This window comes from Lissotriton helveticus, chromosome 10 (genome assembly GCF_964261635.1).
Source record: "Lissotriton helveticus chromosome 10, aLisHel1.1, whole genome shotgun sequence".
NCBI lineage: Eukaryota > Metazoa > Chordata > Amphibia > Caudata > Salamandridae > Lissotriton > Lissotriton helveticus.
This window is the reverse complement of record NC_136071.1, coordinates 302,404,072-302,427,396: the sequence shown is the minus strand read 5'-3', so window position 1 is coordinate 302,427,396 and position 23,325 is coordinate 302,404,072. Positions and strand designations below refer to the sequence as shown.

At 48.0% G+C, this 23,325-nt stretch overlaps 1 protein-coding gene across 1 annotated transcript in view; it reads left to right on the top strand.

Moving 5' to 3' along the window:
• LOC144785168 (cathelicidin antimicrobial peptide-like) overlaps positions 1–23,325 on the top strand; it is a 116,196-nt gene that overhangs the window by 12,477 nt on the left and 80,394 nt on the right. The window contains exon 2 of the mRNA XM_078664231.1: positions 11,465–11,569. Coding sequence (XP_078520357.1) covers positions 11,465–11,569 — 105 coding nt within the window. The remainder of the gene's footprint in view (positions 1–11,464; positions 11,570–23,325) is intronic.

Below are 23,325 nucleotides of genomic sequence, written 5' to 3'. Positions count from 1 at the left end.
TCTAAGGGATGGATATGTAGGAACATCCAGATGTTCCTTTTACCGATTCGGTAAATATCTGTATTTACCGATTCGGTAAATACCGACCGGTAAAGCCCCATTCATTCCTATGGGCTTTGAAGCCCATAGGAATGAATGGGGCATTACCGGTCGGTATTTACCGAATCGGTAAATACAGATTTTGACAAGGGTGCAGGGGGTGTCACTTTGACACCCTCTAGCACCCCCAAAAAAGATTCGGGGGCCATGTGGCAGGCATACCTGCCCTAAGGGCAGGTCTGCCTGTCATATGGCACAGGTGTGCATGCACACATGTGCATGCACACCGGAATCGGTATTTTACCATCAAATATATTTGATGGTAAAATACAGATTCGGTAAGGGTTGTGGGACTCAGAAGAGTCCCCCCTACATATCAAAATTACCGAATAGGTATAAATACCGATTCGGTATTTCACAGAATCGGTAAATTTACCGATCGGTAAATTTACCGATTCTGTGAAATATGTGGCCCTACATACCATTTACTGAATACCGGTCGGTAACGGCCGAAAATACCGATTTTCGGCCGTTACCGACCGACCTACATCGGGCCCCTAGTCACTTATTTGGAGCTTTTTCTCTCGACTTCGAGCTAGGGCCGGGTTTGGGTTTGAAGACAGCAGCTTGGCTCAGTGCAATGCCTCTGTCACCTGCTGGAAGTCTCATCAACAACAAAAAGCTCTGGAACTTCAGTGGGACAAAACTGAATATTATGCTGAGTCGCGGTTAAATGTCACCGGACTGACTCTCGAAGACGGTCAGTAAACTTGTGCCGCTTTTTGACACAAATTCTCTATATCTTCTCTAACTTCTGGATCTTCTTCCAGAAGGTCCATTTTGGGGTTTCAAAGCATTCACAACACCAGTCCAAGGTTTCAGAAGCTCTGAGTTGCTCCTTGGAAGGTTGGGACTACGTCTCCCACAGTGCACCTAACAAATCCTTTACAGTCCAGCTGAAAGTTGTTAGTTGGTTTCTTCTTGCTGCAGATAAAGCAGACTTAGCTCTTTTAACCTGTTGCATTCAGGGAGCCCATTCCTTCACATTTCAAAGCAAGGCAAAGTCCTTAGGGCTGTGGTTCCAAAGTGTACAGCAGGTGCAGTCATTCAGAGTGCAATCCTCTTGGTGCAGGCCAGGGTTTCAGCAGGGAAGGCAATACATATATTGCCACTTTACTTTAACCATATACTTGTGCTCACACATACTCAGGTCTCCACATACACATTTGTAGACTAAGCCCACTGTAATGTGACACATAGCCATACTGCTTACACTACATGCAGGACCACCATTTTACAGTCTTTTACGTTTGTCCCAACACATTAGGCTACTTGTATCACTCAGAACTGACGCGTCAATTCAGATTTTTGATGCATCGCTGAAGTTGCGTCAGTTGTGAGGCCAATTTCAGCAATGGGCCACTTTTGAGGATGACGCGTCATGGCAGAGTTACCACTGATGCATTAGTATTTCTGACGCATCCTTGGGTCCTTGCACCATGGTGCCATGTATTGTTAATACAACACATTCATGGCATCATAACCTGTATTACGCAGCACAACTTCTTTTTACGCGTCCCTGCTTCAACGCAGTGATACATCAATCCTTGTAAATGAGACCCCAGGTTCTTCAGAAAAAAAAAATCACACACAACTCACAACTTCAATGTAGTTATTTCATCTCCCAAACTCACGTGCCTTAGGCATGATCTAGTGAGGGTGATCAAATAGCTTTTGTCCTTCTTGCCCAAACAGTTGTACAGTACCTCAAACACCCCCCTTGCAGAGTAACCTTCACCATCAGTGGCCAATTTAGTTCTGAAAATAATGTAGGCACTGCTCTCAAGCTATGCTAGGTTTCTCGGGAGCTGGAAGAAAGTTACAAGGTAAATTGTGTTTTGTTCACCAGCAAGTATTCTCAACATAATTTGCTTTTAAACTATAGTACTTGGAACAAAAATGACCGTGACATAATTTGCTTTTAAACTATAGTACTTGGAACAAAAATGACCGTGGGCAGCAGAAACATCCACTAAAATTCAACATATAGAAAATGCTTTGAAAAATCTATTGGTGTGTTGGTGTTTCCTTTCTTAATTAAAATGGAGTTGTAGAAGGAATGTTACATTTCAGCAGTTGGCCTAACATAATTCCAGGCTCTCCACTTGCCAACATACTTCTTGACAGGTCTGAAAAACACTCGGTGTGCCTGTCGCCATCTCTGATGATAGACGTTTCTACTGCTCAGTGCACCAGTCGCCATGACGCATCTTGTGTAGGGCCTACACTGTTGGTACAAATGTAGTCGCAATCTTATTTTTCCCTCATTCAGTCTTTCTTCAATGGTGCCTCGTTGCCCTCTAGTGGCCTTTTACTGCCTTGCAGCCTCCAGCAAGTATCCTACACTGCTCCTCTCTTGGATCAAACTCTCTTTCTGGGACGAAGTGACAATCCTGGCCTATCCCTTACATGGAGTACAGAACGTCACAGTGGATGATGATGATATAAATAATCCACATTTGTAAAGCGCACACTCACCCGTAAGGGTCTCTAGGCGCTGGGGGCCGTCGGGAAGATTAAGCGAGCTATTACCCAGAGTCACATGGTGCTGGGCTAATATGCTGCCGATGCCGGGGATCGAACCTTGATCCCCAGATTCCGGAGTCAGTCGCCCTGGTCGCGGCGCCACACCTCTTCCACATATCATTGGTGCCATGTGCGACGCGCTGGGCATATACACGGCTAGGCCTAGCAGCATGCAGCAAGAAGGACACACGATAGGCTTACACTCTCGGCCGAAGTTCACTTGCGACTTCGGACCCATTTATTTATACCCTCGAACCAAACCCGGTACGAGGGGTGGTGCGTGCACTGCAACCTTGTTTGGTATCGGTCGGGTGGCCCTTCTACATCTCTCCTTTCCTTTAGATGAAAAGTCAGCAGGAGAGGAAAACAGAAACGAGAGGATAGGAGCAAAAGAACAAAAGTAAATCGCACATTAGAACATGGTTGTGTTGCAGTCCATAGCAAAAGGAGCCGGCAGGTACACAGCTCGTTCAGCACACATAGTCCTTCAACCTTTGGCTGGGCACCGTTGACTTTGGGAGGGCTCTTGCTGCGAGTTCCCAGCGGTGTTCTCCGACGACCTCGCTGATGCCCCTGTCATGGATTGACCCTCAGGGCTCTCCGGGCTTGCGCCCACTCTGCATGGCACAGGGATAGGGTGACCAACTGGCATTGGTGCAAATTCAGGACGGTGAGTGTAAAAATTCAGGACAAAGGGTCAAAATTCAGGACACAAATTCAGGACAGGAGGTCAAAATTCAGGACAAACTTCAGGACAATAGGTATGTTTTACAGACACATCAGAGGTCGCGCAATAGTATATAAGTAAGCCCAGCCATTTCCAAACATATTCAACCATTTGCAAACCTATCCATCATGTATCCTTCCATCTATCATTTCACTCATCCATCCCTTCATCCATCCCCTCATCCATCCTTTCACTCATCCTCCATTATCCATCCATCCAACCTTTCACCCTATCCATCTGTACACTTATCCATCCACTCTTCATCCCATCCATCCATTCAGCCATTTACCCTTTCACCAATCCAGCCATCTTTTCACTTACTAATCCTTCCACCCATCCACTCTTTTAGTCATCCGTCTATCCTCCCTTTCTCTCTCCATTGACCCTTTCACTTAGCCATCCTTCCTTCCATCCATCCATCCACTCACCCATCCATCCATCTACTCATCCACTCATGAATCCATCCATTGACCCTATCATTCATCCATCTATCATTTCACTCCTTCGCACATCTATTCATCCTTTTGTCCATCTACCCTCCCTTTCACTCACTCATCCATCCTTACATCCACCCTTTCACTCATATGTCCATTCATTCACCCTTGCACTTATCAATCCATCAATCCATCCATCATTTCACTCATCCACCTACCCACCCATCATCCACCCAACCATCCACTCATCCATCCTTTCACCCACCCACCATCCAATCCACTGATCCATCCTTTCACCCACCCACCATCCAATCCACTGATCCATCCTTTCACCCACCCACTCATGCATCCATCCATCATTTCACCCACCCACTCTCCATCCATCCTTTCACCCACCCATCATCCATCCATCCATCCGTCCTTCCCCTCATCATCCATCCATCCTTTTCCCTCATCATCAATCCATCCTTTTCCCTCATCATCCATCCATCCATCCTTCTACCCACCCACTCATCATCCATCCACCCTTCCCCTCATCATCCATCCATCCTTTCACCCACCCCCTCATCATCCATCCATCCACCCTTCCCCTCATCATCCATCCTTTCACCCACCCCCTCATCATCCATCCATCCATCCACCCTTCCCCTCATCATCCATCCATCCTTCCCCTTATCATCCATCCATCCTTCCCCTCATCATCCATCCATCCATCCATCTATCCATCCTTTCACCCACCCCTCATCATCCATCCATCCATCCACCCTTCCCCTCATCATCCATCCATCCTTCCCCTCCATCCATCCATCCATCCATCCATCTCCTCATCCATCATCCTCCCCCTCATCCATCTTTCCCCTCATCCATCATCCAGCTACCCTTCCACCCATACATCCAGCTATTTACATTTTCTCTCCATCCTTCCCCTCACTCATCAATCCATCCATCCTCTCTCATTATCCATTTATTCAATCTTTCATTCATCCATTCACCCTTTCACTAATTCATCCAGCCACCCATCACTTCATTTACTTACTCGCCCACCTTTCCATATTAATTTTGAGCTGGGCCCTTTTGAGAAGAGGCCCATCAAGAACTTCACCCTCGCTGCATGGGCCGTTCCAGGACTGGGACAGAAGCCACCCAGGGCGGAGACAGGATCCACCACAGGGAGGGACAAGAGCCATCACAGGCGGGGGTGGACTGGAGCCACAACATGGGGGGACAGGAGCCATCACAGGCGGGGGTGGACTGGAGCCACAACATGGGGGGACAGGAGCCATCACAGGTGGGGGTGGACTGGAGCCACAACATGGGGGTACAGGAGCCATCACAGGCGGGGGTGGACTGGAGCCACAACATGGGGGGACAGGAGCCATCACAGGCGGGGGTGGACTGGAGCCACCACATGGGGGGACAGGAGCCATCACAGGCGGGGGTGGACTGGAGCCACAACATGGGGGGACAGGAGCCATCACAGGCGGGGGTGGACTGGAGCCACCACATGGGGGACAGGAGCCATCACTGAGGGGAGGGCAGGAGCCATCACAGGAGAGGGAACAGGATCCACCAGGGTGGGCACAGGGGTGGGCATGCAGTATTCTAGTATCATCTTGGGTTCCTCGCCCCCTCCTGCACAAGACAACGAGAAGACAGGCTCTCTGTCCAAAATGCCACCCCCCACTGTGATGTACAGTACTTACAGGAGATACTCTAAGAGAACTGATTGAACTGATTTTCCTCCATACTTTGTTAATCATTGTGGGAGCGATTGTGCCATTTCTTTATTGTGTTACATTATAGAGTGCATGTTTGAAGAACCGAGGTTTGTTTACAATTTAGTGACAGTAATTAAGCTCGGTGAGGAGAAGCACATGCGGCCTCGGTGTAATCTGGCCGAGTCTAGGATGTTTGGGGCCTTGGGTAGAAATGGAATGTGTGAGCCCCCCTCTAAATAGCAGAGACATGATGCATTCAGGGCTGTTTACAATAGATGTAGCTGCTCCTGAACCTGCAGCCCCTCCCTCTCAGTCACCTTCAAGCACCTCTTAACAGGTCATCAAGGGCTGGAGGTGTGAGGGTTGCCATTCCGCTGTGCCTCTCCAATGCTGCTGAGTATCTAAGGAGCTTTGGTGCAGCATCGGAGTGAAGAAGGGAGGTGGGTGCAAGCTGTGCCGGCTTTAGGGTGGGGCAACCGGTGCCCTGTTAAAATGACGGACAAATGGCGTCCGTTAAAGAATCCTTCACGGACAACGGACAGACGACCGAAATTACGGACTGTCCGTGAAATTTACGGACGGTTGGTCACCCTACACAGGGACAGGCACGTGGCCTGTGGGGATGTCTGTAGTGTCTTTTTCCGGCAAGCCTGCCGGCCGGCACCTTCGTCCTGAGACGATTGCTCGGCAATCGGGATACCTTGGTCTGCTTTGAACCAGGATATGTTCCTCACCACCTTATGGCGGCCTCTTTGCGCCATGATCATGCTGCGTCCACTCGAGTGACTGTCCACACCTCCGGTTCATAAAGCATACAAAACTTGCAGCCTGGATAACAATCCTTGAAGACTACCTTAGATCCTATGCTCAAGGTGGAGCTTTTGCCCTCCCGGCTTGCAGTCGTCTTTTCGATGGTTGTTTTCCGCTCTTTTGGCATCCAGACCAGGCAGCATCCACTCGGGGTCTTCTGGGATTAGATCTCGTGGCGAGTGCTTTAGCAGGAGCGAGGCTCGAGTGCATCCGGTTCTCGAGTGTGGTGTTTGTACGAGCAAGAATAGTTGCAGACATGCCTCGGGAACTTGGTGCTAGTCCACGCTGATTCGCAAAGGTCAGTTGAGGGTTCTTATGAACCGATCTACCTCACCGTTGGCTTGAGGCCACTGCGAGGTGATACAACGAAAATCATGGAATTCCTGCCCCTGGAATGGTGATTTGTTGTTTTATTATGTCAGGCAGCCCGAACATGGCGAGAATCCTTTCCAGGGCCGGTCAAACATAGATGAATGCCATGAAGGGCACCAGCTCTACCACTGGGAATTTTGAGAAAGAGTCCATGACGACGATGGTGTACCTCCCGTCAGGAAAGCTCCCAAAATCAAGACTTATTTTCGTCCAGGGCAAATAGCATGGTTCCTCTGTGATTATTGGCCCTGGAGCAGGGTCACCTCCGGTGATGGTGCACGGGTGGCAGCGTCAGACTTCCTCGTCCACCATGTCGTCCATGCCGGGGAACCACACATTCGCCCTCAGCCTGGCTTTGGTCGTGGCAGTGCCTTGATGCCCTTGATGGGCGAGCATTACCATCTGCTGGCAGAGGTTCTTCGGTATGACAATTCTTGACGTACTTGCAGCATGAATCTTGCACCACGTTGCACCGTATTTACAAAGTAACGCATCTAGACATATGCGTGAGCTTGTGAAGCCATGTCCCACATTATACCTGCGTCTGGTATGATGTATGCAGGGTGGGAGTTCTCACGCAACAAAGCCTTGTAGGATTGGCGCAGTAAAGTCTCTCAGATTTCACTGCGACACTTCTAAGACACCACTGCATCTAAACCTTATGCCTGCCTCATGGCAGACGTTAGGGTGACGTAGTGCCATAGGGATAGGCTGGCCCATGCATTGCTGGAATTGCATCATGCTTGCAACAAAACTGTAGCAATTTGTGACTTTAGTGCTGCCAGATATGTCAGTATTCCATATGTATCTGTCATTGATTGCGACATGGAGCACCGTACATTGAATACGGCGCATTCATGGTGGCACAAGGAAGGCACAGTGAAAAGTGTTGCAACACTGTTTTGTCACAGCGATGCATCACTTTTCATGAATGAGGCCCAGGAATGCAACCTATCTTATTGATAGTGCGCATTCCTGCCCTTTTGTTTTGTCGCAGGGCAGTGCAGCAACATTCCTTGCAGCACGGTCCAGCACCAAAATCTCTGAAATGAGCTCCCAAGTGTTTGCACCAATTTACGACCAGCTATTTTCTGGTCTTAAAAAACTGCCACTAACTTGACTTAGCAGCAGTTTTGGGGGTTATCCCTGGATGGGAATTTCATTGTAAATATCACGAAGTGGGGTTAGCGGCTGTTTTTGCACGGGAACGCCCACCTTGCATCTCATTTTTGTTAAGTCCCACTAACAGAAGTGGGGATCCTGAAAATTCACGTTTACACCAGAAAAGTGCCGCTAACTGCAGTTAGCGGCAACTTGCACATCCAGCAATAAAAAAAAGCTGCTGTAACATCAAATCATTTACGCTACAGCGGCGTTAAGTTCTTGTACATATGCCCCCATGTCCTTAGCACCATTGAAAAACAAGGAGTGCAGCTGGCTATCTGGCTCAACCCTTGATCCTCCCTCAGTGCTATGGAACAGACTGTACTCAACAGTGTACGAGCCACTACACATGGGGCGCCGTATTACACTCCACTCTAGTGGAAAGGATGTTATCCGTAATTCATATAAGGACTGCTCTGCACACACCTAGAGAAAGCATTTGCTAATAAATTGTAAGTGAGGTATGCCACCCAGCAGCAGAAATGCTAAAAACTGGAATATTTTGGATCAGAAGAAATGTCTGGCTCCTGATTTCCTGAGAAGTTAATTTAAAATAACAGTTTTTTTTGTTTTTTTTTAAATGGGCAACAAAGAAATCAAGCAAAGTGTGGTAGGCAACTGTAAGGACACTGTTTTCCAGGCAACAGCAGGCCGCAGGCCTGAGAAGCTAGAGGTTTATGGCAGCAGCAGGGATAGACAACGCAATGAACTGTAGGTCTTCAATCAGCCCTACAGAGCCATAAGAAAGCACCAGTGACATCTCATAACATCCCCTCTCTCTCTGTCTCGGCAATGTGAGCCTTACGTCTATATGGATAAATGGATGCCATCTTAGCATGTGAGTTCCTCACTGTATGTAACTGGAAATTCCAATCCTAAAATGAGCGCTATGTTCCTCACTACTACAGAGAACACACATAGATTGGCGACCTGTCACTAGAAGCTCCTTTTCATGGGACCAGCGTTGGCCTGCAAATAAAAACAGGACGCCTATCACCAGGCAGCTCTACAGCGGCCCCTTCTTTCCATGTTTGGGGCATATTTACTAGGGCTTTATCTCCGCTTTTTTGGCTTAAAAAGCCAAAAAAACGGAGATAAAACTATCGCCCTATTTACAAGAGGGTGCAAACATGCATAATCGCATGTTAGCACCCATTTTCCCAACGCCTCCCTTTGCATCTCTAATGAGATGCAAAGTGGGCATCACTGGGCGTACCCCGTTTGGACTACCTTGCAAATATCGCTGATGTTCACATCGCGATATTTACAAGGCTGCCCCAGCATTTTAGCAGACGTTAATTTTTGTAGAAAATAACTGTTTTCCCCAAAAACTAACGTCTGCTAAAATGCAGACTTACCTATCCCCAACATTGGGGTGGATTATGCTGATACGACCGCGTGGGTCGTATCAGCAAGGTTATCGCCGTTTTGCAGGGAACATCGCTGGAAAACCAGCAATGTTCCCTGCAAAACGGCGATAACCTTGCTATCTCTGGAATTTTTATTGCCCTGGAGTAACGCGTTGTTTATAACGCGCTACCAGGGTGATAAATTCCAGAGATAGCCTGTGATAATATAATTATCGCTAAGCACGGCCAGCGATAACTATTGCTGGCCGATGTTAATATGCCCCTTGGTTGGTTATGAAGTACAACAGTCAACAAGTGAAATGCAGTCACTCAAGATGACAAACACTCCAACAAGCGAATGGAAGCCCAGAGAGCTGATACAAACATAAACAACAATGGCAACAGTGTTGATGACTGAAAGGGGCTGCCCTATTGCCCCATTCTATGGATGCTGCACTGTTGACTGATTCACAATGTACTGAACACTCTAGGAAGCAATGGCTATAGGCACTGACCTGAAACCCGTCAGCATTGACAATTGCCTCCACACATACCAAAAATAGAAAGCAATGTGCAAAGTAGAGAGTAAAACATTGTTTGCCTCAAGCAATAACAATTTTCTGTCTTTACTGTCTTCTCATAGGATAGGATTCACAATGCCATAACTTTAAAATAGACCTGTAGCTAGGTTGCATAAAGTGTGCCAGGTGGCCCAATAATACTTTGTCTGCTCTTGTGTGCTTGAGTGGTGTTTTACTCTCTGAATGTACTGATAGTAGACATACATGCAAACCACTGTGTATATATTGTGTATGTTCTACTCTGGAGAACACTTTTTCGCACTGATATTACTAGTGTCCAGGCTGCTCTGTGTTTTCTTTTTGCTTGTGGAATCTTTCTCTCTTTTTATCTATCTCTATCTTTTCAGTACGGCACAGGATTGTGCCCTTTCTTTTATGGCTAATTGTTGCATTCTTGTTTATTGTGTTATTCATTGACAATAAATCCCTGGTCCGGCTGACAGGAGAATTATATAGTTTCCATTGCGTTCTATATAATATTTGGTTTTGTAAAATTGTTTAATTTGCTTAGGACCTTTGTCTTCCAAAACATTTAGAAAGATATGGCTGCTCACTGCATGTATGCAAGGACTCTTGGAGGTCTCCATTCATCTACTGACAGCTGCTTTGCACAGCCATACTCTGATACATGAATATTAATATGGGAGTCGATGTGCATCTCATTGCACACAACCCCTCTCTCTGCTCATATTTGGTACATTTACCACAGGGGAAATGACTTCCCTTTCATACACAAACAGTAATGTATCCCTCATTTAGGCTTCATTGTGAATGGTTTTAAATCTGACAATCAGCAATATGCTTCAGACAGGTCCTGAGTAATTTTTGGCCAACCGTTCCAGTTGTGCAAGATGATCAAAACTGTTGATGGTAAAAAAATGGGGCTAAATGTACAAGTGTCTGGATCCATGTTAAAACTTGCAGATTACGCAGGTGATGGATTATGTGGCAAATGCGGAAAATCCATAATTATGCGAAACAATCCATGGCCAAAGATTAACATATTCCAATGGCCCTGGCTATGACAGAGCACAATTAAAATTAGTGACCAAACCCAAAGCTACTGTGCTGGGGTAACTAAAGAGATCGTTCGAATCCGCGCAGAAACATCATTCATTAAAATGTGATATCACTCACGTTATGTGAGTAACAAGTTAGTTAAGCCTATGTAATGCAATATCAAACAAAATCAAAGAATGGAACATCAATGACAATATTGTTAAGTACTGGATTTGTGTGGGGGTGTGAGAAGAAATGGCCACACCCTTGGTAACGATGAATGTAGTGAATATGGCAGCATTTAATGCTCAGGTACACATAAATAACAGAGCAAAGAAAGTTAAATATTTGTTAATGCCCAGAAGAGGAGGGATGTAAAGTTTTCAGAAGCTAAACTCTAAATCCTCACCTTGTTCTCTGTGAGCATCAACCAACAGATGGAAGAGGATGGCACTTCTTTTCTTGGAGGCCTTATGCCTCCGAAAAGATTCACTAGTAGGTCTCTCATTGCCAAGATCCCCTCCCAGCTGAAATAGGTCTTCATTTTATGGTCCAATTAAACCTAGCCAGTGATAATTTAGGCTTCAAGGGTCTGGGAAGGTAGCTGTATTTATTGTGTTGACCTCACGTTTTGTGGCAGTCCCATGGCTATGTGTGATGTTCCCATGTGTTTGTATCTTTGCAGAACACATCTAACAGCGTTGCTCAGCTGACTTTCACAATCCAAGAAACTGTGTGCCAGGAGTCAGAAGATAAAAAACCAGAAGAGTGTGATTTCAAGGATGGTGGTGTAAGTCTTTAGTTTCCACAAGAACCAAGGTGACTTAACTAAAGTCACTAAGATTTCCCTTCTCTTTGAATTGTTTCAAAAGAAAATGTGTGCATCCTTAATATCGAGTAGGAAATATTATTGTACCCTAATTTTGTAGCCAAAATATTCAGAACAAAAATATCAACTGGTAAGTATATATATATTAAGATATCGCAATCTTCCTGCACTCAATATTCCAGGCTGAAAATTCTATGATCCTGTAATTTTCTAATCACGAAATATGAGCAATCATGCAATCCTTGTCATCATCATTCATTTTATACCACAAAAACAATCCTAGATTGCACAGGTGAGTGATGTAAGCATCCAGAAGATGGTGGACTCAGAACTGGTACCTTACCGAACTAACGAAACAACCTCAAGTCATGAGTAGCAGCTGTAATGAGTTCCACGGTTCAACCATACAGTGCAAAAGAATGACTCCCTGCTTTGGCTCGCAACGCTTTATTACAGTTACAAGTCATTTTTTTGCCCACCTGGAGTGACCTGGAGTGAAACAGTGGGAGCTGGTCGGCCGATCAGATTGTTCCTTTTACTGGATATACTAAATGCTACAGGCCTACTAAGGCAGCATTCTGTGGCTGTTAGGTAACATCCATCTGGTGTGCTGTGGGCAAATGCAGGTCGAAATAGGGAGTGATGTGTAAAGGAGAAGCTGCCTCACTTTACCCTTTGGGTGGGGAAAGATGTAGCCTGTGGGCTTGAGCGGTCAAACCCCCAAGCTGGGAAACCGGGGTCAGGTCTCGCTCAACATCCTGTGATTAAGGGCATATCACTTAATCTCCCCATGCCTAACAAAATGAATGTGTCCATCTGTAACGCAACTGGTGCTCATGTAAAGCACTCTGATATCTTCGAGTCTAGTTTGCGCTACATAAACCTCGGGGGAAAAAAGCAGTTTACTTTTGACACAACACTGTAGTGTTGCGCTCTAGTCCTTGCGGTTGCGTATGACGCGACACGCAAGGATGTGAGAGCAAAGGAGGTGCGCATGCGCGAGACGCGATATGCGCATGTGTGAGCGACCAGAGCGCGAACATAGTAAGACGCTCTGCGCTCTTCTTGCGATGGTGAATAATTTGATTAAATAGATTCCCCGCGACCTACAGCGTTTGTCTCCTCATTTACAGAGGTGAATACACAACTTCACAGTGGTGACGAGGAGTGGGATTCCCCACAAAGAAAAAAAAATAAAATACAGAGAACTAAATACACTGAGGAGCAGCAGGAACCTAAGAACGCCGCACTGCACAAGTCACTGCACAAGTTAGCTGGAAGGGGGAGCAGAAGCGCAGTGACAGTGAGATCGCAAGAGGAGCTTGGCAGAGGCGCAAGAAGCGGGAAGCTCCCATCACGTGCACCAGAGCCCGAAACCGAGGCGCCCAAAGAGGAGGAGCACGGTAGGAGGGTGTCACTACCCCCGCAGAGGCCCTGGCAGAACGGGGAGACCACAGAGAAGGGGGAGAAAGAGAACCCCGACCCAACACGGCACAAGGCGGGAATGCAAGCGCGCCAGGCAGCACCAGAAGCCAAGGAGGAGAACCGGAAGAACAGGCCAGAATGAGTGCCCAAGTATCATCGCTCACCGCGCCGATTCCATTCCTACCCAAGCCAGGCAAACCCCAGATGAAGTGGGAAGACTGGAGGGAATACTTCAAAAATTATCTCGAAGCCTTGGAGGATGACGCGGGGGAAGCCTTTCCCAGCGCGAGGAGGAGAAGGATACTCTTACATAACCTAGGCCCGGAGGGGATAAGAGTGTTCACAAATCTAGTACCCATGACCAGACCGGCAGCGGACGACGACGTTTTCAAGCACGCCTTAGAGGATCTGGACAATCACTACCGTCCAGCAGTATGTGTCTCCATTGATCGTTTCAACTTCCAGCAGAGATAGCAAGAAGCGGGAGAATCCATAGACGACTACGTCGCAGCATTGAGAAGGTTGGCCATTACATGCAAGTATGGGGCACTTCAAGACGACTTCATAAAGGACCAAATCGTTATGCACACCACCAACAAGACAGTACAGGATAAGCTGTGGGCACACGGAGAAGCGACGCTGAAAGAAGTTATAGCAATGGTTAAGAAGGCGGAGCTGTCGAAACTATGTGCGACGCAGCGAAAAGGGAGAACACTCAGAGAGCCATGGTGAACAGGGTGGATGAGGCAGAGCACTCAGGAAGAAATAGAACAACGCCCGGAGACAATAAAGGAACCAACAGATGGGTAGGAAAGCCAGGACAAGCGGGGAAACAGTCTGTGGATAGCAAAACCACGTGCTACAGGTGCGGCTCAAGATAAACGCTGCCCGGCATTCCGGGCGAAATGCATGTTCTGTGGCCTAATAGGACACTACGAGAAAGTATGTCGCAGGAAAGGGAAGAGGTCGGTAGTGAAGTACATAGCACAACACCAACCAGGAGGAGAAGAAGAGGAACTGAATGAAGAGGACCTAGTGTTGTTTATCGAGGAACAAGTGTTGGGAATAGAAAACAAGCACTCTAGTAAACCGCGAGCTGACATGCTGATAGGGGGAGTGAAGATCAGGATCGCGATAGACTCAGGATCCCCGTACACCATAGTCCAAAGATCAGTGTGGGAAGAAGAGTTCCAGCCCAGCCTAGGACCCAAATTGGAATCACCTGACATATGGCCGGTGTCGTACACGAGCAATCCGATCCCCATGGTAGGCTACAGGACCCTGAAGTTTGAATTCAGGGGAAGAACAGCAGAGTGCAAACTGTACGTGGCAGAGAAGGGCCCCTCGGTGTTGGGGTGGATGGACCAAGGAGACCTAGGGATAAAACTGGACCCAGGAGGTGACGTGCAAGTGCTGCTGACGGACTGCGAATGCTGGCCAGACCCGGAGAAAGTAAAAAAAGGCTTCCTGAAAGTGTTCGGTGGGAAGGTTGGCAAACTGGAGAAATTCACGCACAAAATCCTACTCAAAGAAAACTCCCATCCAGTGTCCCACAAAGTCCAGAATATACCCATAGCGGTGAAGGACGCCGTGCAGCAGTAATTACACAGATTGGAAGAGCAAGGAATAATTGAACCCATAGACAGCTCGGAGTGGCTGGCGCCCTTAGTTGTGGCAAGAAAACCCAACGGCAAGGTGCGTCTGTGTGTCGACCTTCGAGAGCTTAACAAGTGCCTCATAGTGGAGAAATTCCCGTTGCTCCGAATAGAAGAAATGCTAGCCAGAACGAGGGGAGTAAAGTGGTTCTCCACCATTGACCTTGCGTCCGCCTATCATCAGATAGACCTGCACCCATCAAGCCGGAAATTCACGTCCTTTATAACACCCTTCGGATGCTATCAGTTCCGCAGAATACCTTTTGGGCTAGCATCGGCCGCAGCGGTGTTCCAAAAGCTAATGCACCACCTGTTCAAGGATGTGGAAGGCATCCAATATTTTCAAGATGACATCTTAGTGATGGGGATGGACCGAGAGGACCACGACAGGAAGCTGAACAAAGTGGTGAGCGTGCTACAAGAGAAGGGCCTGACTGCTGAATGTGGAGACTCTCAGCTTCGCATCCAGAGTGTTATCTCCCACAGAACAAAAGTTCAGTGTGATTGAGAAGGAAATGCTGGCGGCGGTATGGGCCATGGGGAAGTTCAGGCAGTTCCTGTGGGGTACGAGATTTCGTCTACAGACAGACCACAAACCGCGTGTCAAGGTACTCACCTCGAGTGGGCATGCGACCGCCACCCCACGCATAGCCAAGATGACGCTGAAGCTGTTGGAGTACACGTACGATGTCGAATACATACCGGGGAGGCGCAACAAAGTGGCTGACTACCTCAGTCGAGCCTCAGCTATGGAAGAAGCGCCCACTCCATCGTTGGAGAATGAAGAGATGGTAGCAATAATGGAAGACTCAGAAAGAGTGATCAGCAAGCAAGAATGGGCACAGGCGTATGAGGAGGACGAGGACATAAAAGAAGTCAAAGAATGCCTAATCAGCGGTTGGCCCGAGAAGAGGCGGTTGAAAGAGGTGCTCAGGAAATTTTATGAGGTACGGGAGGAACTATCGATGAGCGACTCCGGAATCTTTTTGTATCGAGGTGATAAAGTGGTGCCCCCCACGAGATTGATCCCGCTCCTGCTGAGCCAGCTACACGAAGGACACCTCGGCATTGTGAAAACCAAACTGCAGGTGAAGCAAATGTGCTGGTGGCCGGGACTGGACGGTCAAGTGGAGAGGCACGTGAGAGACTGTGACCAGTGCCAAGGAGCGGACAAGATATTCAAACCGCTAAGGCCAGCGTTGGGAAGATTAGAGCAGCCTCTCAACCCCTGGGAGGACGTATCGGTTGATATTCTGGGACCGGTATTGGATAACCAAGGTATGCCAAAGTACTTGTGTGTTTTGGTGGATAAATACTCTAAATGGCCGGAAGTCCATGTGTAGGAAGAAATGGACTCCGACACAGTGATAAAGTTTCTCACCTCAGTGTTCCTGAGGGAAGGGATCCCGAGAACAATCCTGAGTGACAATGGACTGCAATTCACGTCCGAGAAGTGGTGCAAGTACACAGAGAGGAATGGGATCAAAACCAAACACACCTCAGTGTACCACCCATCGAGCAACAGACAGGTGGAAAGATTAAATCGGGTCCTCATGGGGTCCATACAAGCTACCATCATGAAGGGCAAGGACTGGGAGAAGGAAGTCCAGAGTATGATATGGGTTTACAGGATTACCCCCACCTCTACAGGGTACAGCCCATTCCAGATATTAAGAGGCAGGCACCCATTTACTAAGGACAACGTGGTCTGGAGGGAAAAGACCGTCACCAGCAAATGGTCACCTGCAGTTGTCCAGCATAACCTTGAGAAGGCCTAGAGAGTATACACGGAACACTATAACAAGAGGAGAAACGTGAAGGAAGCAGCTCTTAAAAGAGGGGAATGGGTGAGAGTCAAGCTGGCAGTGCTGAGAAGGAAAGGAGAAAGCAAGTATAGCCCGCCCATGCAAGTGGAAGATGTATATGATAGAGCTGCGTTACTCAGTGACGGTAATGTGTGGTCCCAAGACCGCATGGCTAAAATCAACACGATCCTACAATGGCCCGTGGAGGAAGAGAAAGACCGACAAGATCAAGGACCGAGAGACAGCGAAGAACGAATGGGTGAAAGAAGCGGAAGCCAAGTAGAAGGAGAATCACACGTAGAAGGAGAAGATCTGGAAGTGCCGGGTGTGGGGGAAGCGCAGGCCGAGAAGGGCATGACACCCAAGAAAGATGAACTGAGTCAGCAGAGGGACAGAATGGAGAGCCCTGCAGAAGAGGGTGCGCGAGAAGCTTCCACACCGGTAAGACGTACATGTGCTGGAAGAGCGGTGATCAGGCCTGCTCATTTCAGAGACTTTAAACTGGGGGGATGTTAAACCTGTGGACTCAAGCATTCTTTTGTATATGTATAAAAAGGGGGGATATGTAGTTTCGCGCTCTAGTCCTTGCGGTTGCTTATGACGCGACACGCAAGAACGTGAGAGCAAAGGAGGTGCGCATGCGCGAGACGCGATATGCGCATGTGTGAGCGACCAGAGCGCGAACATAGTAAGACGCTCGGCGCTCTTCTTGCAATGGTGAATAATTTGAATAAATAGATTCCCCGCGACCTACAGCGTTTGTCTCCTCATTTACAGAGGTGAATACACAACTTCACAAACACTCCATCAGCTTCTCCTGAAGCAGCCAGTTCAGAAACTTGTGCAAGTAAACCTGCAGATCTGTATAATAAAACAGATATATCCCTTGCTCAGGTGCACGATGACTTAGAGTCTTGGACTCCCAGACTAAAATGTAAAAGAAAAGTGTTTGCCATACACAAGAGCAATAGGTCACATATCCATGAAATTAAAAGGCTGGAATCTAAAAGAAGAAATTCAGTGAGCACATCAAGGACCTATCTAGGGCCCAACCAGGAGTTGGGCGGAATGGAATATCTGGGTGGGATACAGCTCTGCCCAATCACGAGAAATCCTATCAATTTTAGTAGCCATAAAAGCCAGCCAATAAAATCAGGTGCAGATTCGGTAGGGGATGTAGGTGGAGCCCGGCCACTAACATACCCCAATCTAGTAAATGGGGAAAGGATAGTAGGCAGCACCACCCTGCCTGTCATTAGCCTGCTCTGCCCCCTGAGCAAAGGCTCCTTTGGCCGTAAAGCAAAGATGGAAGAATCTCAATTTATTAAACAGTCCAAAATCGTTTAAATGCATTATCTTAGTGACCTACACAGATGTGAAAGAGGTTTGGCATTAGATCTAAACCATCCTTTGTGCAGTTATCCAGTTGGACAACTAGAAGTTCCTAAGATGGTGATGAGATGGGTAACTGGGGCTAGAAACGTTCAACTGTGGTTACAGGGTTAAGGGCACAACACTTCCTTTATGAGATGTTACCATTGGGCAGCACCACGGGCCTTCCTGTTGCGCTGAGAAATAAAGGTATTTCTCGTCATTGCGCTCCTCTACAACTCCTCTGGGGAGTAATATGTTTTCAGCGCTGCCTCAGAGTTATGATTACTCGCAGTGTTAGTGGCCTCCGTAGTTGAATATAAAGAAGAAATGTCCGTAGCAGTAGTCGTTTGCCCCTCCTTGATATTTTGCGAATGCTTGGAGTTTGAATCTTCTCTTCCTTTCACTACTGTGACCAAGGGTTCAAGTGGTTGGACTGTTCTTGATTCAGATGGCGCCCCATAGACTCTTGGCGCAGCTTGAATTGAACCGACCAATGTTCCTCCCACGATGGATTTCGTGGGAGTCAGAAAGTCTTTGTTGGGTGAGGCTGCCATTGGTGTAGTTAAAATTGGCCCTTCTTCAAGATGAACCTCTAGGCACAAGGAGGCCCATTCTTCTTTCTTAGCCTCACCCTCACCCTCGCCCTCTTTATCTTCTCTTTTTTCGATCTGCTCTTGATTGGAGTAGGGTACTGTCTCTGGGCAGAGGGGGAAGGAAGGTTGCTCAAGCTTTCATTATTGAGAGCCAACACTACCCCTGTGTCCTTCAGAAATGAAACCTTTGAATAGATCTTGGGCTGAAAGCCGCCCCTGCACATAGCGCGGTTCTGCCTCTGGTTGTCATTCAGTGCCACCAGGCTGCCATGGGATGTATTCTCCTCCATAGCCTGCTTTTCGTTGCTTGAGATCTCACTGAGGCCTTTACTCTTCTTTTTCCTCTTGCTGAGTATAGCTGTAACTGACCGCCTCTCTTTCCCTGACCTCATTGCTATTGTAATCCTTAAGTCTCTTTAGGTCTCCTAAGGTCTCCTCGATTTTTTTAAAATTGGTAGCCTTGAGATGACCTTAAGTGCTTAGTTCTGCTTGGTCCTGCTGAGACCTACTTGGCCCCCTGACCTCCTGGGGGCTGTTGGCTAAGGTGGCTGCAATGACCTGCTCTGTTGATGTAACAGGGCCTTGTGTGATACAGTCACAGGGATTGCAAAGGGTGGAGAGAGGGGGTACGAGCAGGGCTCACAGTCGGACCCCCGTAAGCTATGCCCAACCTAGGGGTCGATTAGGATGGTGGACCGATTGCCCCCGCCGGGCTGGCGGTAGCCATCGCCGGCCCGGTGGGGGCAATCCGTCCGCCATCCTCACAGAAATGACCCCCCGCCACATTAGGATGGCGGGGGGGTCCGCGGCGGACGGGAAGACCGCCCACCGCTTTTCCACCGCGGTCGCCTTCCGACCGTGGAGGAAAAGGTGTAATATGGTGGCGGTGTCTATCAGACACCGCCAGCCATATTAGGATGTGCCTTGGGGAATGTGCCGCCACGGAAAGGCATACGGTCTTTGCTTTGGGGGGCGTTGCGGGCCCCCATGGTGAAGGGGGGCATGGGGGGTGCACATGGGGGGGTACCTATGGTACCCCCTGCGTTTCGAAGTACAACATGGCAGGCACCGTGCGGTGCCTGTCATGTTGTGCTTTGAAACGCACGACGTGCATTTTTGGCATTGTGGCGGACGGTGCTTTCAGCACCGCCCGCCACAATGTTAAAAATGCGGAATGCACCCGCCACTGTGGCGGGTGCATCCTAATTCGAGGCACGGGACCTCCGCCCTTATGGTGGACGGTCCCTGCCCACGAGAGGATGGCGGACGGACAAAGCCCGTCCGCCATACTAATGACCCCCTTAGTTAGGTTGCTTCTAGGGGCATGCAGTCTAGCGCCATCTGCTAAAGATGGAGGCGCTTGCACCTTTCCCCCCTTGCCTCTCTGCTTTTCCCCGTACTAGCTGTCAGGGCTGCCACAGACAGGAACCCTGTCCTACAGACTTTATCGTTTGTTGTTTACTGTTTTACTGTTGTGCAGCTTCCCTTTGCTGTTGCCGCCGTCTCCAGCCGCCGTCTCCAGTCCTGACGCCACGAGCAAGGCGAGGCTGGGCAGCCAATCACCCCAAAGTGGATAGCGCTGAAGAACGACGGAGCATGACCTTAAAACCCTGGTCCAATCTCTTGTTCTCTCCAGATTGGACTACTGCAACTCTCTTCTCACTGGCCTCCCCAAATACCACCTCTCCCCCTTTAAATCTGTTTTCCATTCAGCAGCTCGTTTTATATATGGGGCCAAAAGAAGCGACCACATCACATCCATTTTATCCACCCTCCGTTGGCTTCCCATCGAGGTAAGATCTATCTACAAGACTGCCTGTCTCACCCACAAAGCCTTGCTCTCCTCCTCTCCTCGCAACCTGGCGAATAAACTGAAACTCTCTGGAGGCTCTAAACCATCACGTAATGCAGAAAATCTATTGCTTGAACCTCCCACTTTCAAGAAGGAAAGGTCGATGGCCCAATCCTTTTTGAGCCAATGCAGTGAGAATCTGGAACTCACTTCCGCCTCAGCTCCGGACCACCACCTCTTCCCAGGGCTTCAAATCTGACCTCAAAGCTCTCCTCCTTCAAAGACACTTCCAAATTTAATTCACTCCCTCTCTATTATCAGAAGGAAGTCCTTCCATTATAGGAAATTCTGTTCTACATGACTATAGAAGTGCCTTCCTGATGTGTTCTTGTGGTTTGAGAGTCTACCATTTATTGCAGAATTATACTTCTACTTGTCTTGTGTTCTCCTTTGCAACATGCACATGTCACTTTCCCTCTTGCAATGTATAGTTTGCTACGTCTTGTATTTTGTTTGCTTTTGATACATGCACAATTGCCACCATTGCCTCATGTAACATAACGTTTGTTCTTGTGTTTTGAGTATCTGCCATTTTGTGCAGTATTGTACCTCTATTTGTACTTTGTACGCTTTTGTAACATACACACGTCACTTTTTTTTCCTCTTGTAACGTATCGTTTGCTACCTCTTGTATTTTGTTTGCTCTTGATACATGCACAATTGTCACTATTGCCTTATGTAACCTAACATTTGCTTCTGTAACATGCTGACTTGTAATTTCTCCTCATGTTTCACTACTGTTCCTATTGTAAAGCGCTCTGACACCTTCAGGTAAAGTCTGTGCTATATAAAAACGCATTAAATAAATAAATAAATAAAATAAATAAAAACAACCAAGCCCAAGGCAGGGCGGAAATTGCCTGGTGCTGCTGCTGCGAAACTCCGCACCAGATCCGCACTCCACACTCTACTGCCAGCGATCTAGTGCATGAGGTGCCGCTTCTTAATCCCCCTCAGACCCCGGGGGAGGGGATCTCGGGGAGCAGGAGAGCAAGCGGGAGAAGGAGAACCCCAGTGGTGTGGTGGCAAAGGAGCGAGGGAGCGGGGGAGCGGAGGAGCGGAGAGCAGGAAATGTGCACGGCTGCCAATCCAACTTGATCCACCCGACTCAACCCAGCTTATCAGGCTTATCAGCTGGCACTGCTTGACCCCCTGTACCTCCAGCCACCGATATCTCACAGGTCTCGCAGGTCACACCCGATCTTGTCCTGACCTCCGCCCTACTCTGTTCAACCTGTTGCTCAACCTGCGCTCTGTCTCACTGCGAAATGCGGCAAAATACTGTGGGCTTTACCCAAAGGAAGACAATTGTCAGGCAGCCAGACGCCTCTTGCCCCTCTCCCCCGTTTCTCGCCACCACAGGTGGAGAGGCACTCTCGGCTCCCCGGCGGCCTCAGGGAGCCTCTGGCGGCCCCCTCGCGTCAGCAAGGAAAAAAGGCACCAGCACCGGCTGCCTCTCGAACCACCGCCGCGGCCCCTGCTGCCGCCGGGAGGCTTTTTGCAGCTCCTGCCGCTGCGGGATGACTATCGCGGCTTCGGCCGCTGTGAGGTGACTTTTCGCGGCTTCAGCCGCTGTGAGGGGATTTTCGTGGCTTCGGCCTGTCAAGTGGTTCCCGCGGCTCTGTGACACCACTGCTGCAGAGAGGCCCACTCAATCATGGCAGACCCCGCAGCCTCGGGCAGCACGGCTGTCCCACGTGGCAGCACGTGGCAGCCAGGACGTGAGACCTAGGGACAGGGAAACCCGCACTTGCAACCTCTCGCACCAACAGGGAAACAGTCAGGAAGCCATCAGGTGAGTCAAAACTGACCCCGGCATTCAGTGAGTGAGTGAGACTCTTGGCAGTCTGTCAGCAACACAGTCAGCGGGTCATATGATGATTCCACTGTGCAGGCTTAGCTTGCCTCCATTTTCATCACCATCTTTTTCTCTTTCATGCCACATTAGGCCCAAACGTACACTATTAATAAAGGAATCATAAACAGATGTTAATTTCTCAAATATGTGATTTTCACTGTTCACCACCCACTTCTACTCTATCCTATGTTATTTTCTCTTTCGTTAAGCGAAAGCATTAGCAGCACCAGCTCTCTTTAAATTCAGGCAAGCATATGTCAGGCATGCGGGTGCCTCAAGACCTAATGTTAGTAACTCCTACGCATGTGTGAGAGTTTTCCCTCTCAAACTGGTTAGTCACGTTGTTATCTACCTAATTCTGGTTTACACATGCGCAAAAGCATTTTCCAGTTTAAAGTGGGTTTTAGTCGCGTTGCATTTTATTCTTCATTAATTAAGCCTGGGTAAAGCTCTTTCCCCACATGACATTTTGTGTGTATATTAATTTTGTTTTCTTTACAATTTTTACCGATTAGTACTGTTAATGAGGGATTACTCCGAGAAAGTTTCATTTTCTTGTATCCGTGCTCCATCACACTCATAGGGCAGGGCGCATTGTATTTAAAAATTAGGACATGTGTGGTGAAGTTTTACACGTACTAGCAGTAAAAACAAGCATTTGAAATACAATTGGTCTCACCTTTGGGACCTTATATGTATTTAGCTATGCAGTACATAAGCCTGTGTGCTGACACATCTACTGTTCTTTAACATGGAGAGAACGTAAGCACCAAACTGCATGACACGCCAGGTATGGGAATACATGGAGAGAAATATTTCCCTTCAGCGGGAAATGGTATAGTCCAAAGCTCTGTTTTTAATATAAAATCAGGGCCTTCTGTGGTCATATCACTGAAAATCCTATATTTAAATAAATAACTATTGTCTACGGGTGCTCAATGGACTGGAATCTAGAGAATGCTAAATTGATTCTGGTAGTTTACTGACCTCTGCTGGTCGTTTTTTATCAAGAAAGTTAGGTAGAGGCAGTTGCCAGAATTTATTTAAAAAGAAAGTCCCTCAGCAGAAAGCAATTCTGGTATTTTACTTGCCTCTGGTGGTCGTTTTCTATCAAGAAAGTTAGATAGAGGCAGTTGGCGGAAAAATTAAAAGAAA